Below are 13,855 nucleotides of genomic sequence, written 5' to 3'. Positions count from 1 at the left end.
TTTTAAAATTTCAACCGTAAATGGGAATACTGCACTAGGTAATTAGTAAGAGCACTTTCAGCTCATAAATTGTATAATTCTATGTTACAGTCCACACTGAGATTATTATATTTTAAAAACTGGTCATTTTTCTGTAAAATTTGCCCATTTCCTTTGTATATTTTTCTTTATTTTGAGTTGGAAAGGAAAAGAAAGAACAGTGAAAATAAAATAATACCTTAAGTAAAATAGCAATGCTTTTCTTAGATCAAAATCTATTACTGGACTTACATGTAAGCCAGGTAAATATATGCTTACATAGAATGGCTATTGGCATTCAGCAGAATAGAATATATTCCCTCACACTTCATCTGCCTTTGTGCCGCAATGCTATGTGTGCTCTACTTCTTTAGATTAAGACAGCTGGGCCTGTTTTTTTCAAATTCATATGTACCTGACTACTTACCAACTTTATCAACCAAGTCATCTTAATTTATTAGATGCTTTCCTCTGTAACAGCTCATTTGGAGGCACTATATGTTACAACTTTTGATTTGGACATGATGGTAAGAGAAGACAACTGGATTCTGAGGCACTGCTCAGGCAGGGTAAATGTTGACTTCAGATATAGTTCAGAAGGATGGATGGATGGACGGATGGAGGGATGGACGGACGGACAGACAGACAGATAGATGAGTTATATATATGTTTATGTTTATGTAAATACTATATATGTTGTATGTGTATTTCTGGGTCTGTGTGTGTGTGTGTATTTTATGGTGTAGTAGAAAGTGTAGGACTTGGGGACATCCTGTAAATGAGATATCAAGAAAGGTGAAGCAAAACCAGCAAACTTTGTAAAGGAAAAAAAATGTAAACTTTATTATTTCTTATAGAGCAGCATCTCATAGAGTTTGTTCCTTGATATGGTGAAAATTGTTTGGCAAATAACAGGTTTCCTAGTCATATGCTTTTGGGAAACTTCGCAGGCTATAGCCCTTGCCTAAGATTCCCGGTGCACATTGTCATGTTGACATTATTGAACCAATATTTTCCAAATGTGTTTGAATTGAGAACCCCTTTTACTGGAGTGTCTCATGGAATTTTGGAAAACACTGGCCCAGAGCAGTTTCTGATTATAATGATTATAGCTTCCACTAAGTATCCGTCAGTATAATTGGGATTGACTGAATATTTTTCTGCTGAAGAATTCAGAGTGTTCATGTTATTCCTTGCCCACAAACTTAAGCTCAAAATCTAATTTAAAACAAATCTTTAAATATACATTTGACTTACCCATTGTTTGTTTTATGATAATGAAATAGCAATATTCTATTTTGTAAATAAAACAGTTTGGGTAGTACTATATTCCCCAAGTTAATGAAATTATTTAACTTTTGTAAATAAAATTAATGAATAGTTCTGCAAGTTAAACAAAGCAGTAATCTTGCCTTATTCTCACTGTTACGGGCTAGTTAATATCCCAGTAGACTGAATACACAAGAAACCCTTTTTCGTTTTCTTTTTTAGCTAGTTGTTTGAGCAATAGCATATTAACTAAATGATTTTTTAATAAATTCATAATTTAATCAAATGTGTGTTTTTGTTTATTTTCTAAATTAGATGACAAAACTGTATTTTGGATTTCTCTTAGTTTATATGAAAAGAAGAAATTAAGTCTTAATCTTATTGTAGATGTGATGAGAGGATAAAATGCTCTTTTAAATTTGTACATATGGTAATCTAGGTATAGTTAGTCACAGTTGTCATAAACAATAGAAATAACAATGAGATTTATTATAGGCCTTTTATCTACTCAGTGTAAATTTATTTAACAATTATAATTTTACATGTAAATAAGGATGTGGAGCTCAGGATTTGTCAGCTGACTAAGCCTGCCTTCCCATGGTTTTATTCCCAGGCCACCACACCAGAGACTGTGTCCCTAGCTGTGAACCCTGTAGTAGACATTCTTTACTCTTTCTAATTTACTACCAGTCATATTTCTCTTATGTATCACCATATGTCTTTCTTCCCTTCCAAAGGAAATGATATTCTAACTCCTAGTATAATACTACACTATGCTTATCAGTGCTTTTCTCAAATTGGACTTACAGAAATTACTCACATATATCTCTCATCTCATCCATTCATCCCTTCTTTCTTCACATTTCTTTCTTTTCTTTTTCTTTTTCTTTTTTTTTTTTTGTTTAAACTGCTCTCTGTTTGAAAATTATTATTCCTTCACATCTTTTATAATTTAACCCATCAAAAGTTACCTCTTCTAATCAGACTTTCTTGGAAATCATGAGAACAATCTCTCTTTCCTCTTTGAACTTGTAGGCTGCTAAGTACATCCTCTAATATCGAACCCATTTTGCCCTGTATTTATGTATGTGTCTTCCCTTCATTATCAGTTTGTAAATTTCAGACAGATATAGCACCCCTGCATTTTCTGTATTTCATGGCACTTAGCATACTTGTACATTGAGTGATAGGTATGCAAGAGATATTTTTTGAATTGATAAAAGAGTGAATGAATGTGTTTTTACATCAGATCTTCTAAGAAAAAGAATATACAAGTACAGAAGAAATTCTGGTTTTGAACAGAGTAGATTACAAAAGATACTTTTAAATTAAAACTATAAAAATTACTGATGCATCAGTATTCTTTTAAAAGTTAGTTTTATTTTAAAAATTGTAGATACCAGTGACATTAATAGCTAACTAATTCTTCTGGTTTTTTTTGAAATCTCTTTCCCAAAATGTTCAAGGATGTTTGACTTTTGGTGTTTTATTTTTTCTGTCTTTTAATCATAAATAGGCATAAACAATACTTTAAATACTCTGAGTACTAAAGAATAAAATTATGACAAAAAGAAAATGACTATGACTAATTTTTAATACTGTCTGTTGGTAGCAACCAGATACACTTGCATTCTAACCAGTGGCATGTATTTGTACAAAAGTTTCCAAGTACACAAGAGGAACTTGCAGGTCATTTTTTGCCAAATAGTATTTTGTGCCAAAGAAATATAATTAAAAGATGATAAGGATAATAGATTCAGTTGTTGGATTTCTACAGATTTAAAATGTTGGTATTTTGAACAAAAAATGTAAAGTTACGAAATATTTCAAAGATAGAATAATAAAAATAACTTTACCGATTACTTTAGCTGTATTGTGCTCTACAAAGTCATGTACTCCAATTACTCATGACGATCAGTTAAACTTCTGGTGAACTGGCTAAACAAAAATGTTTTAGAAGCAGTGGATAACTATGTAATATTTTACTAAAAAGAATTAGTGTGTCTTATGAGAATTATGGGTGCAGATTGCCGTTAGCAGCAAATTTTATCTCAATAGCTTTTTATGAATTAATTGAGAAGACTTCTGGTTGCCTTATTAGTTCATAGGCAAATAATAATGAAACTAACATAGTTTTGGTTAAAAGATCATGTATCAAAAATGAAACATATAAAATACAATATCAAGGATAAGGCCTGAATTTTAAGTATTCATAATTTACTGGTGATGTATTACTAGTTTATGTAAATTTAGTTAGCTTTTCTGATAATGCTTTTTTTCTAGCACTCACTTTTTATAGTGTGATTTTATGGAACAAGAGGTTTCTTGGAAGCACTCTATGGTGACATGATAAAAATCCTTGAATCCATTTAAATAGGTTAATAGCGAAGTTAGTAGACAAATAGTGCTTCCCTGGGGTTCTGAGCATCATTTCTCAAAGTTTTTTATGTTAAGCATTATACCTTAGAAGGTTAGCAAATGCTAAATAAGGAAAAGAGTGAGGAGTTTGCAGACTCTTCAAATATAGGAATCAATGGACTGAGTAAAAGGAAGAGGATTTCTTCTGAAATCTTTTCATATACTAATGTGCATCGTGAACTCTCAAGAGGGACATATAGTGAGTAGCACTTGCAAGAATTATTTGACCACAGAACCACTTTTTAATTGAACATCACTTACCAGTATGGAACATGTTTTCTGAAACACTGTCCTCCTAAGTGTTTCTAAGTGGGGAAAAAATAAAAATGATGTGCATATAGAATAATCTACCTTACATATCTGTTATAAAATGTTGTATATAATAAGATGCCATGAGAAAAGGCACCCACTTTGTCATCATAGAGCTCTCATGTTAGGGGAGAAACTTTATAAATAAGCCGACAGATACAATAAATAATTATACTCCATGATATATGCTTTGAGGGAAACAAACAGGGAGTTGAGATAGAGAATCACGGAATGAATCTGCCCTAGGTAAGATGGTCAGGAAGGACTCTAGACAAGTAATATTTAAGCTTAATGTAAACAGAAAGTACTCATCTTTTTAGATGTGAAGTACTCCATGAAGAAAGAAGGACATGCAGAGGCTCCAAGGTGGGAAGAAACTGCCCATGTTTAGGTAGAAGTATACACAGGACGTAACACACACAAACACACGGACGCACACACACACACATGCACAAACATGCACATGCACAAGCATATCTAGTGTGGAGAGGTAAGCAGGATCCAGATCAGGCAGAGCCTGGATGCCAAAATGAGAGTTTGGAATTTATTCTGTATGCTTTGGGAAGCTTTTGCAGGGTTTCAAAGAGTTAACTGTGTTATTTGATTTACATTGTGAGAAGATCACTTTTTCTACTCTGAGGTAGATTGATTAAAAGTGGCCACGAGTAGAACTTTAGAGGACCAGTTAGGAGGCTGTTGTAATCCAGATGAGAGATGAAAGGGATACTGTGTTATCAGACTGAAGATAGAGTTTGATGCTTTCCAGTGGGAGATAAGAGGGAAGTGGCAAATAAGCATGACCTTGATCTCCTTTTCATCCTCTTCTCTCCTTTCCAAATAGCACAACCAGAGATATTTAGCACCACTGCTTTATGCCAAAGTATAAAGTATGTAAGTGAAAAATCTCTCTTGAGTTTGACTTTATTTGATGTAATGTTTGGACGACTTCCAAAATGACCAACAGAGATAATGTGTAAGATCTCTTGAAGTCACATTTTCCCTTTGGCCTGTTTTATTCATCTTATTCTGACATTTTAATTTATTTCAACACACCTTTTCACTTTGAAGAAACCTCATTTGCTTTCACCTTAATTATGACAATCTTGCATAGGACATACAAATGAACAATACATTGGTTCTATAAGAAATAAGAATTTCTTTGACAAGGATATGCCACCATGGCATTCTCTTCCATAACTGTTCTTATTAGTATCATTTACACTAACCAGATGTTATTTCTCCTAAATTTAAATCATCCTTAATACCATTTATGGACTTTAAATCGATAAAAATTTTATTTATTTTATTTTTTGTGGTACATGAATTATATTTTATTAGATGGAAGGAGGTTGTGAAAGTGAGAGCAGAAATTAATTAAAGTAAAAAACAAAATTGAGCAATAAATTAAAAATTTGGCCCTCTGGAAAGATTAAAAACATTCATTGTTTTGGTGAGATTTTGAAAGGAAACAAATTTGAAATATGGGAAAAGTAAGTAATATTAGTAAGGAAAAAAGTAACAGAGATTAAAATTATAAATAGAGATTACTATGACCATTATATACCAATATATTTGAGTCTAATCAGAATAGACAAATTACTAGAAAAAAATAATGTGAAGAAGCAGTTTAAAATATTCCCATTAAATAAAAACAATTCGGTGCAATCTTATAGACAGTTGCCAACAGACTTGCAAAGAACAGATCATTCAAATTGTACAAAAACCTTGAACAAATAAAGAATGAACATCTTGGATAATAAAGGCAGATAATATTATTAACAGAAAGAAAAATTACAGGGCAATCTTATATATGCATATAAATGCATAATTTCTTAACAAAATATAAGTAAACTGAATGTGATAACATTTCAAAAAATAAAACATCTTTTCCAATTTGGAATTATACTAAGTGTTAGTGTCATTAAATATGTAACAGATTAAAATTTAATGATAAAAAATTAAAACAAGACTAAGTTATTGAGGAACCTCTTTCATATAGAGTACTTGTGCTACACAGAAGTATTTTGAAGATTAACTTCACCTATTCAAATTTAAATTACACATGCTTTTATATGTTAGCCAAATTTTATGTAAATGAGAATTATAGAGAAATTAGAGAAGTTTGCTTAGTATTTGCCGCATGTGCATTTACAAACTGAATTTCTTCAAAATACAATGATTAGGAACATTTTCTCTTGAGTTTTCTAAGATTATTAAATGAATACACCAACACATATTTTAAATAGCTATTAATATCAGTTAACAGAAATAACAAGTATTTTTGTTTTGGAGGTGGGTTGTGAAGAAGAAATACCTAATAGTGAAATTTATTAAATTTTAAATGATATTATAGAGTAAGATTATATAATGCTTTCAAAGTAGACTTAGATATATGTGACTTAAGTATAATAGTAGGCCCAGTTTTTGTTATTTCTCTTTGGGATTGAAATTGTTAAATAGGAGCATGAATATATGTGAAGGTATGTCTTTTCACACACACTTCAAGTTCTCATTATTTCTCATCTTATTTATTATCTTTTATTCCTAATGGAGCTGTCTCTGCTCCCATCTCTAAGCCAGTCTCTACCTTATTGCCAAAAACAGCAAATTAACAGAATAATTAACAAAAGATTTTGTCTTTCTAAAAACTTAACACGCCATTCCTATTTGTAATGTATTCGGTTTAAAATGCAAACTTTTCATCTTGCCATATAGGACCTTTTAATGCATCATTTCTTTATGTCTCTGCCTGACACAGCAGAAGTATATTATCATTATCATTACCATTTTGCACTTTAGGAGATTGAAGCTTCGAGAGGTTAAATGAGTTCGACAAAGTCATAAAGAACATAAGTGACAGTATAAATTACACACTGTATGAATCCAGTCCTTTGAAGTTTGTTGAAAACTGTCTTATGGCACCATAAATGTTCTACGTGTGTTGAAAAAAAACTGTCTACAATTGGGTGAAGTTTTATATACACTTTTTTTTAGTTGATCAAATTTATTACTCTTGTTATTAAGATTTTCTGTATTCTACCCATTTCCTTCTGTTTATCCTATGAAAAGAAATGTGGTAAAATCTCCCATATGTCTTTGTAGTTGTCAATCTAAGGCTGTATAATTTGATCACATAGTTTTATCTTCCTGAAGAAGAGAATCTTTCATTATTATAAAATGGCTCTCAGTATTTCTCATGTTTTTATCTCAGTCTGTTTCATCTGATACTAATATAGCTACATGAGCGTTTTTTTGATTAGCAGTTCCCTGGTATAACTGGTTGTTCACCCTTGTTACTTTCTACCCTTATGTGTCCTTACATCTTAGAAATCTCTCTGACATAGTACATTTAGATGGATTATTTTCTTAATCTCATCTTGTAGTTTTTATCTTTTACTATTTTAGGGGAAATATACTGTTTCTCTTCTTTTAGTATCTACTCTAAAATTACAACGTGCTCTCTTAACTTATGAAAGTATAAAGTCAAACAAGTACCCTTTGCTCTTCTCAGACAACAAACAGGAGTCTTCTGATTTGGAAGACATTAATTCCTTTAAATGTTAACTCCCTTAACTCCCTTAAATGTTAACTCCCTTAATTTCCTCTAATTCCAAGTAACCTGCTAACTTGCATGTTATTTTTATGTCCTTGGAGAAAGTTTAATTCTGTCTCTTTCTAAAGAATAAGACATTCTCATGTCAATGCTCATAGTCAATGCTCATTTTAATTTATCTGAAAATTTATAGCTTTCAATTTTTTTCTTCTTGCTTTTTAGTCTTATTTTCCTAGATTATTTTACATTTGCATGAAGTACATTCTCTAGAATTTCTTTCAATGAAGTTCCACTGGAAGCAAACTTCCGAATCTTAGTGGACTGAAAATATCTTTATTTCACTTTCAATTTTTGGAAAAAATTCTACTGGAGCTAGAATTCTGAGCTATTTCTTTCAGCATGCAAAAATTTAATTTCATAGAAAGTTGAAAAGTTGGCCAACAGTTTAACAATCATTCCTTTGGCAGTAATCTGTCTTTTCTTACTGGCTATTTTTTAAGATTGCCCTTATGTCTTTGGTGTTCTGAAACTTCTATATGATACAACAAAATGTAGATTTCTTTTTAGTTATTTTGCTTGCAATTTGTGATTTTTGAGGTGAAAGTTTGGTGAAATTCATCAATTCTGAAAATTTCTCAGCCATTTTTTGTCAAATAGCTCTTTTGCCTTTTTCTCTTTGTCTCTTCCTTTTGTAACTCCAATTAGACTTGTCTTCTCACTCTGTTTTCCATGTATTTTAACCCCTCTTTTATATTTGACTTTTTATGTTGAATTCTCCATAATTCCTTCTAGCCTTTCTTTCAGTTTTCTAATTATCTCTTCAAATACAGGCAACTAATCTCTATTAAACTTGACCATTGAATTTTGAATTTCAAGTATCATATGTTTTATTTTTAGATATTACATGTGTTGTTTTCAAATGTGCTTTGGCATTTTTATAGTTTTCTGTTACCATTTTAAGCTTGTATTTTATTTCTGTAAGTATCATCAACATGGTTATTTTATTGTTATGCCTGTTAGTTATAATATTTGAAATCTTCACAACCAACTTTTGTTGCTTTTGTTTCTACTAGACTCACTTATGTTCTTTGCCTCTTTATGAGTGAAGTAATTATTTACTGTGCGATAGGCATTTTTCATGGAAAGTTACTTGTGGGAATTCTTTGAGGCCTAGTATGAAGGCATTTTTCCTGAAAAATATTTGTCTTTGCTTCTGCTATGTACGTACACTATTGGACCACTTTAATGATTTGAGGTCGTTTTGTTTTAAAACTACATGAATTATATTAATATGGGCTGCAAACATACCCAAGTGATTTGCAAACATACTTTTTGGTTACAAAGTGAGTAAGTAGTGTCCCACCTTTTTAGAAGGTCTCTTATTAGACTCTTCACTTTGGACAGGCCCTAGGCTTTGTCTCTCCCTGCTGTGCTTCCCAAGTCTGTAAAAATACCTCACTAGCTCTCCAGTGCTATTAAGAAAAAGAAAAACAGTGTATGTATGTTCTGTTTCTCTCTCTCTTTCTCCAGCAATTTCTTTCTCCAGCTTAAAATTAGTTATTTTAAGCAGGAGATATTAGCTGAACACCTGGCCTTTTATATAATGGATGCAAGCATTCAAATGCATAAGCTTCTGAAACTTAGCAAGAATTATACTAAAAGTATAATGTAGAATAACCTTATGGGCAAAGCTTATTAAATGGATAATAGCTAATTATGTCACACTAATTTTATCTTTGATGTGTATGTGTGTGTGTGTTTAATTATACTTTAAGTTCTGGGATATATGTGCAGAACATGCATGTTTGTTACATAGGTATACATGTGCCATGGTGGTTTGCTGCACCCATCAACCCATCATCTACATTAGGTATTTCTCCTAATGCTATCCCTACTCTTTCCCTCCACCTCCCAACAGGCCCTGATATGTGATGTTCCCCTCCTTGTGTCCATATGTTCTCATTGTTCAACTTCCGCTTATGAGTGAGAACAAGCAGTGTTTGGTTTTCTGTTCCTGTGTTAGTTTGCTGAGAACAAAGGTTTCCAGCTTCATCCATGTCCCCTGCAAAGGACATGAACTCATTCTGTTTCATGACTGCATAGTATTCCATGGTATATATGTACCACATTTTCTTTATCCAGTCTGTCATTGATGGGCATTTGGGTTGGTTCCAATTCTTTGCTATTGTGAACAGTGCCACAATAAAAATACATGTGCATGTGTTTTTTGTTTTTTGTTTTTTGTTTTTTTTAATAGTGGAATGATTTATAATCCTTTGGGTATATACCTAGTAATAGGATTTCTGGATCAACTGGTATTTCTGGTTCTAGATCCTTGAGGAATCGCCACACTGTCTTCCACAATGGTTGAACTAATTTACACTCCCACCAACAGTGTAAAAGCATTCCTATTTTGCCACATCCTCTCCAGCATCTGTTGTTTCCTGGATTTTTAATGTTCACCATTCTTACTGGCATGAGATGTATCTCATTGTGGTTTTGATTTGCATTTCTCTAATGACCAGCAATGATGAGATTTTTTTTTTTTATTATACTTTAAGTTCTAGGGTACATGTGCATAACGTGCAGGTTTGTTACATATGTATACTTCTGCCATGTTGGTGTGCTGCACCCATCAACTCATCAGCACCCATCAATTCATCATTTATATCATGTATAACTCCCAATGCAATCCCTCCTCCCTCCCTCCTCCCCATGATAGGCCCCAGTGTGTGATGTTCCCCTTCCCGAGTCCAAGTGATCTCATTGTTCAGTTCCCACCTATGAGTGAGAACATGCGGTGTTTGGTTTTCTGTTCTTGTGATAGTTTGCTAAGAATGATGGTTTCCAGCTGCATCCATGTCCCTACAAAGGATGCAAACTCATCCTTTTTCATGGCTGCATAGTATTCCATGGTGTATATGTGCCACATTTTCTTAATCCAGTCTGTCACAGATGGACATTTGGGTTGATTCCAAGTCTTTGCTATTGTGAATAGTGCAATAATAAACATACGTGTGCATGTGTCTTTGTAGTAGAATAATTTATAATCCTTTGGGTATATACCCAGTAGTGGGATGGCTGGGTCATATGGTACATCTAGTTCTAGATCCTTGAGGAATTGCCATACTGTTTTCCATAATGGTTGAACTAGTTTACAATCCCACCAACAGTGTAAAAGTGTTCCTATTTCTCCACATCCTCTCCAACACCTGTTGTTTCCTGACTTTTGAATGATTGTCATTCTAACTGGTGTGAGATGGTATCTCATTGTGGTTTTGATTTGCATTTCTCTGATGGCGAGTGATGATGAGCATTTTTTCATGTGTCTGTTGGCTGTATGAATGTCTTCTTTTGAGAAATGTCTGTTCATATCCTTTGCCCACTTTTCGATGGGGTTGTTTGTTTTTTTCTTGTATATTTGTTTGAGTTCTTTGTAGATTCTGGATATTAGCCCTTTGTCAGATGAGTAGATTGCAAAAATTTTCTCCCATTCTGTAGGTTGCCTGTTCACTCTGATGGTAGTTTCTTTTGCTGTGCAAAAGCTCTTTAGTTTAATTAGATCCCATTTGTCGATTTTGGCTTTTGCTGCCGTTGCTTTTGGTGTTTTAGAAATGAAGTCCTTGCCCATGCCTATGTCCTGAATGGTACTACCTAGATTTTCTTCTAGGGTTTTTATGGTATTAGGTCTAACATTTAAGTCTCTAATCCACCTTGAATTAATCTTCGTATAAGGAGTAAGGAAAGGATCCAGTTTCAGCTTTCTACTTACGGCTAGCCAGTTTTCCCAGCACCATTTATTAAATAGGGAATCCTTTCCCCATTTCTTGTTTCTCTCAGGTTTGTCAAAGATCAGATGGCTGTAGATGTGTGGTATTATTTCTGAGGACTCTGTTCTGTTCCATTGGTCTATATCTCTGTTTTGGTACCAGTACCATGCTGTTTTGGTTACTGTAGACTTGTAGTATAGTTTGAAGTCAGGTAGCGAGACGCCTCCAGCTTTGTCCTTTTGACTTAGGATTGTCTTGGCAATGCGGGCTCTTTTTTGGTTCCATATGAACTTTAAAGCAGTTTTTTCCAATTCTGTGAAGAAACTCATTGGTAGCTTGATGGGGATGGCATTGAATCTATAAATAACCTTGGGCAGTATGGCCATTTTCATGATATTGATTCTTCCTATCCATGAGCATGGTATGTTCTTCCATTTGTTAGTGTCCTCTTTTATTTCAGTGAGCAGTGGTTTGTAGTTCTCCTGGAAGAGGTCCTTTACATCCCTTGTAAGTTGGATTCCTAGGTATTTGATGCTCTTTGAAGCAATTGTGAATGGAAGTTCATTCATGATTTGGCTCTCTGTTGGTCTGTTACTGGTGTATAAGAATGCTTGTGATTTTTGCACATTAATTTTGTATCCTGAGACTTTGCTGAAGTTGCTTATCAGCTTAAGGAGATTTTGGGCTGAGACAATGGGGTTTTCTAAATATACAATCATGTCATCTGCAAACAGGGACAATTTGACTTCTTCTTTTCCTAACTGGATACCCTTGATTTCTTTCTCTTGCCTGATTGCCCTAGCCAGAACTTCCAACACTATGTTGAATAGGAGTGGTGAAAGAGGGCATCCCTGTCTTGTGCCAGTTTTCAAAGGGAATTTTTCCAGTTTTTGCCCATTTAGTATGATATTGGCTGTGGGTTTGTCATAAATAGCTCTTATTATTTTGAGGTATGTTCCCTCAATACCGAATTTATTGAGCGTTTTTAGCATTAAGAGCTGTTGAATTTTGTCAAAAGCCTTTTCTGCATCTATTGAGATAATCATGTGGTTCTTGTCTTTGGTTCTGTTTATATGCTGGATTACGTTTATTGATTTGCAAATGTTGAACCAGCCTTGCATCCCAGGGATGAAGCCCACTTGATCATGGTGGATAAGCTTTTTGATGTGCTGCTGAATCCGGTTTGCCAGTATTTTATTGAGGATTTTTGCATCGATGTTCATCAGGGATATTGGTCTAAAATTCTCTTTTTTTGTTGTGTCTCTGCCAGGCTTTGGTATCAGGATGATGTTCGCCTCATAAAATGAGTTAGGGAGGATTCCCTCTTTTTCTATTAATTGGAATAGTTTCAGAAGGAATGGTACCAGCTCCTCCTTGTACCTGTGGTAGAATTCAGCTGTGAATCCTTCTGGTCCTGGACTTTTTCTGGTGGGTAGGCTATTAATTATTGCCTCAATTTCAGAGCCTGCTATTGGTCTATTCAGGGATTCAACTTATTCCTGGTTTAGTCTTGGGAGAGTGTAAATGTCCAGGAAATTATCCATTTCTTCTAGATTTTCTAGTTGATTTGCGTAGAGGTGTTTATAGTATTCTCTGATGGTAGTTTGTATTTCTGTGGGGTCGGTGGTTATATCCCCTTTATCATTTTTTATTGCGTCTATTTGATTCTCTCTCTTTTCTTCTTTATTAGTCTTGCTAGCGGTCTGTCAATTTTGTTGATCTTTTCAAAAAACCAACTCCTGGATTCATTGATTTTTTGGAGGTATTTTTGTGTCTCTATCTCCTTCAGTTCTGCTCTGATCATAGTTATTTCTTGCCTTCTGCTAGCTTTTGAATGTGTTTACTCTTGCCTCTCTAGTTCTTTTAATTGTGATGTTAGAGTGTCCATTTTAGATCTTTCCTGCTTTCTCTTGTGGGCATTTAGTGCTATAAATTTCCCTCTACACACTGCTTTAAATGTGTCCCAGAGATTCTGGTATGTTGTATCTTTGTTCTCATTGGTTTCAAAGAACATCTTTATTTCTGCTTTCATTTTGTTATGTACCCAGTAGTCATTCAGGAGCAGGTTGTTCAGTTTCCATGTAGTTGAGCGTTTTTGATTGAGTTTCTTAGTCCTGAGTTCTAGTTTGATTGCACTGTGGTCTGAGAGACAGTTTGTTATAATTTCTGTTCTTGTACATTTGCTGAGGAGTGCTTTACTTCCAATTATGTAGTCAATTTTGGAATAAGTGCGATGTGGTGCTGAGAAGAATGTATATTCTGTTGATTTGGGGTGGAGAGTTCTATAGATGTCTATTAGGTCCGCTTGGTGCAGAGATGAGTTCAATTCCTGGATATCCTTGTTAACTTTCTGTCTCATTGATCTGTCTAATGTTGACAGTGGAGTGTTGATGTCTCCCATTATTATTGTATGGGTGTCTAAGTCTCTTTGTAAGTCTCTAAGGACTTGCTTTATGAATTTGGGTGCTCCTGTATTGGGTGCATATATATTTAGGATAGTTAGCTCTTCCTGTTGAAT

At 33.8% G+C, this 13,855-nt stretch overlaps 1 protein-coding gene across 4 annotated transcripts in view; it reads left to right on the top strand.

The window, feature by feature from the left end:
- Nucleotides 1-13,855, top strand: part of XRCC4 (X-ray repair cross complementing 4) — a 355,171-nt gene that overhangs the window by 250,464 nt on the left and 90,852 nt on the right. Inside the window, exon 8 of one of the 4 annotated variants that reach the window (XM_033179214.1) lies at nt 499-644. The exons of the other annotated variants lie outside the window; for them this stretch is intronic. Coding sequence (XP_033035105.1) covers nt 499-532 — 34 coding nt within the window. The 3' untranslated portion in view covers nt 533-644. Of the gene's footprint in view, nt 1-498; nt 645-13,855 lie in introns of those variants that run through there. 4 annotated transcript variants of the gene reach the window in all.

This window comes from Trachypithecus francoisi, unplaced genomic scaffold (genome assembly GCF_009764315.1).
Source record: "Trachypithecus francoisi isolate TF-2019V2 unplaced genomic scaffold, Tfra_2.0 Lachesis_group2, whole genome shotgun sequence".
Classification (NCBI taxonomy): Eukaryota; Metazoa; Chordata; class Mammalia; order Primates; family Cercopithecidae; genus Trachypithecus; species Trachypithecus francoisi.
Note: the sequence above shows the minus strand (reverse complement) of the source record. Positions and strands in the feature narration are given on the sequence as shown.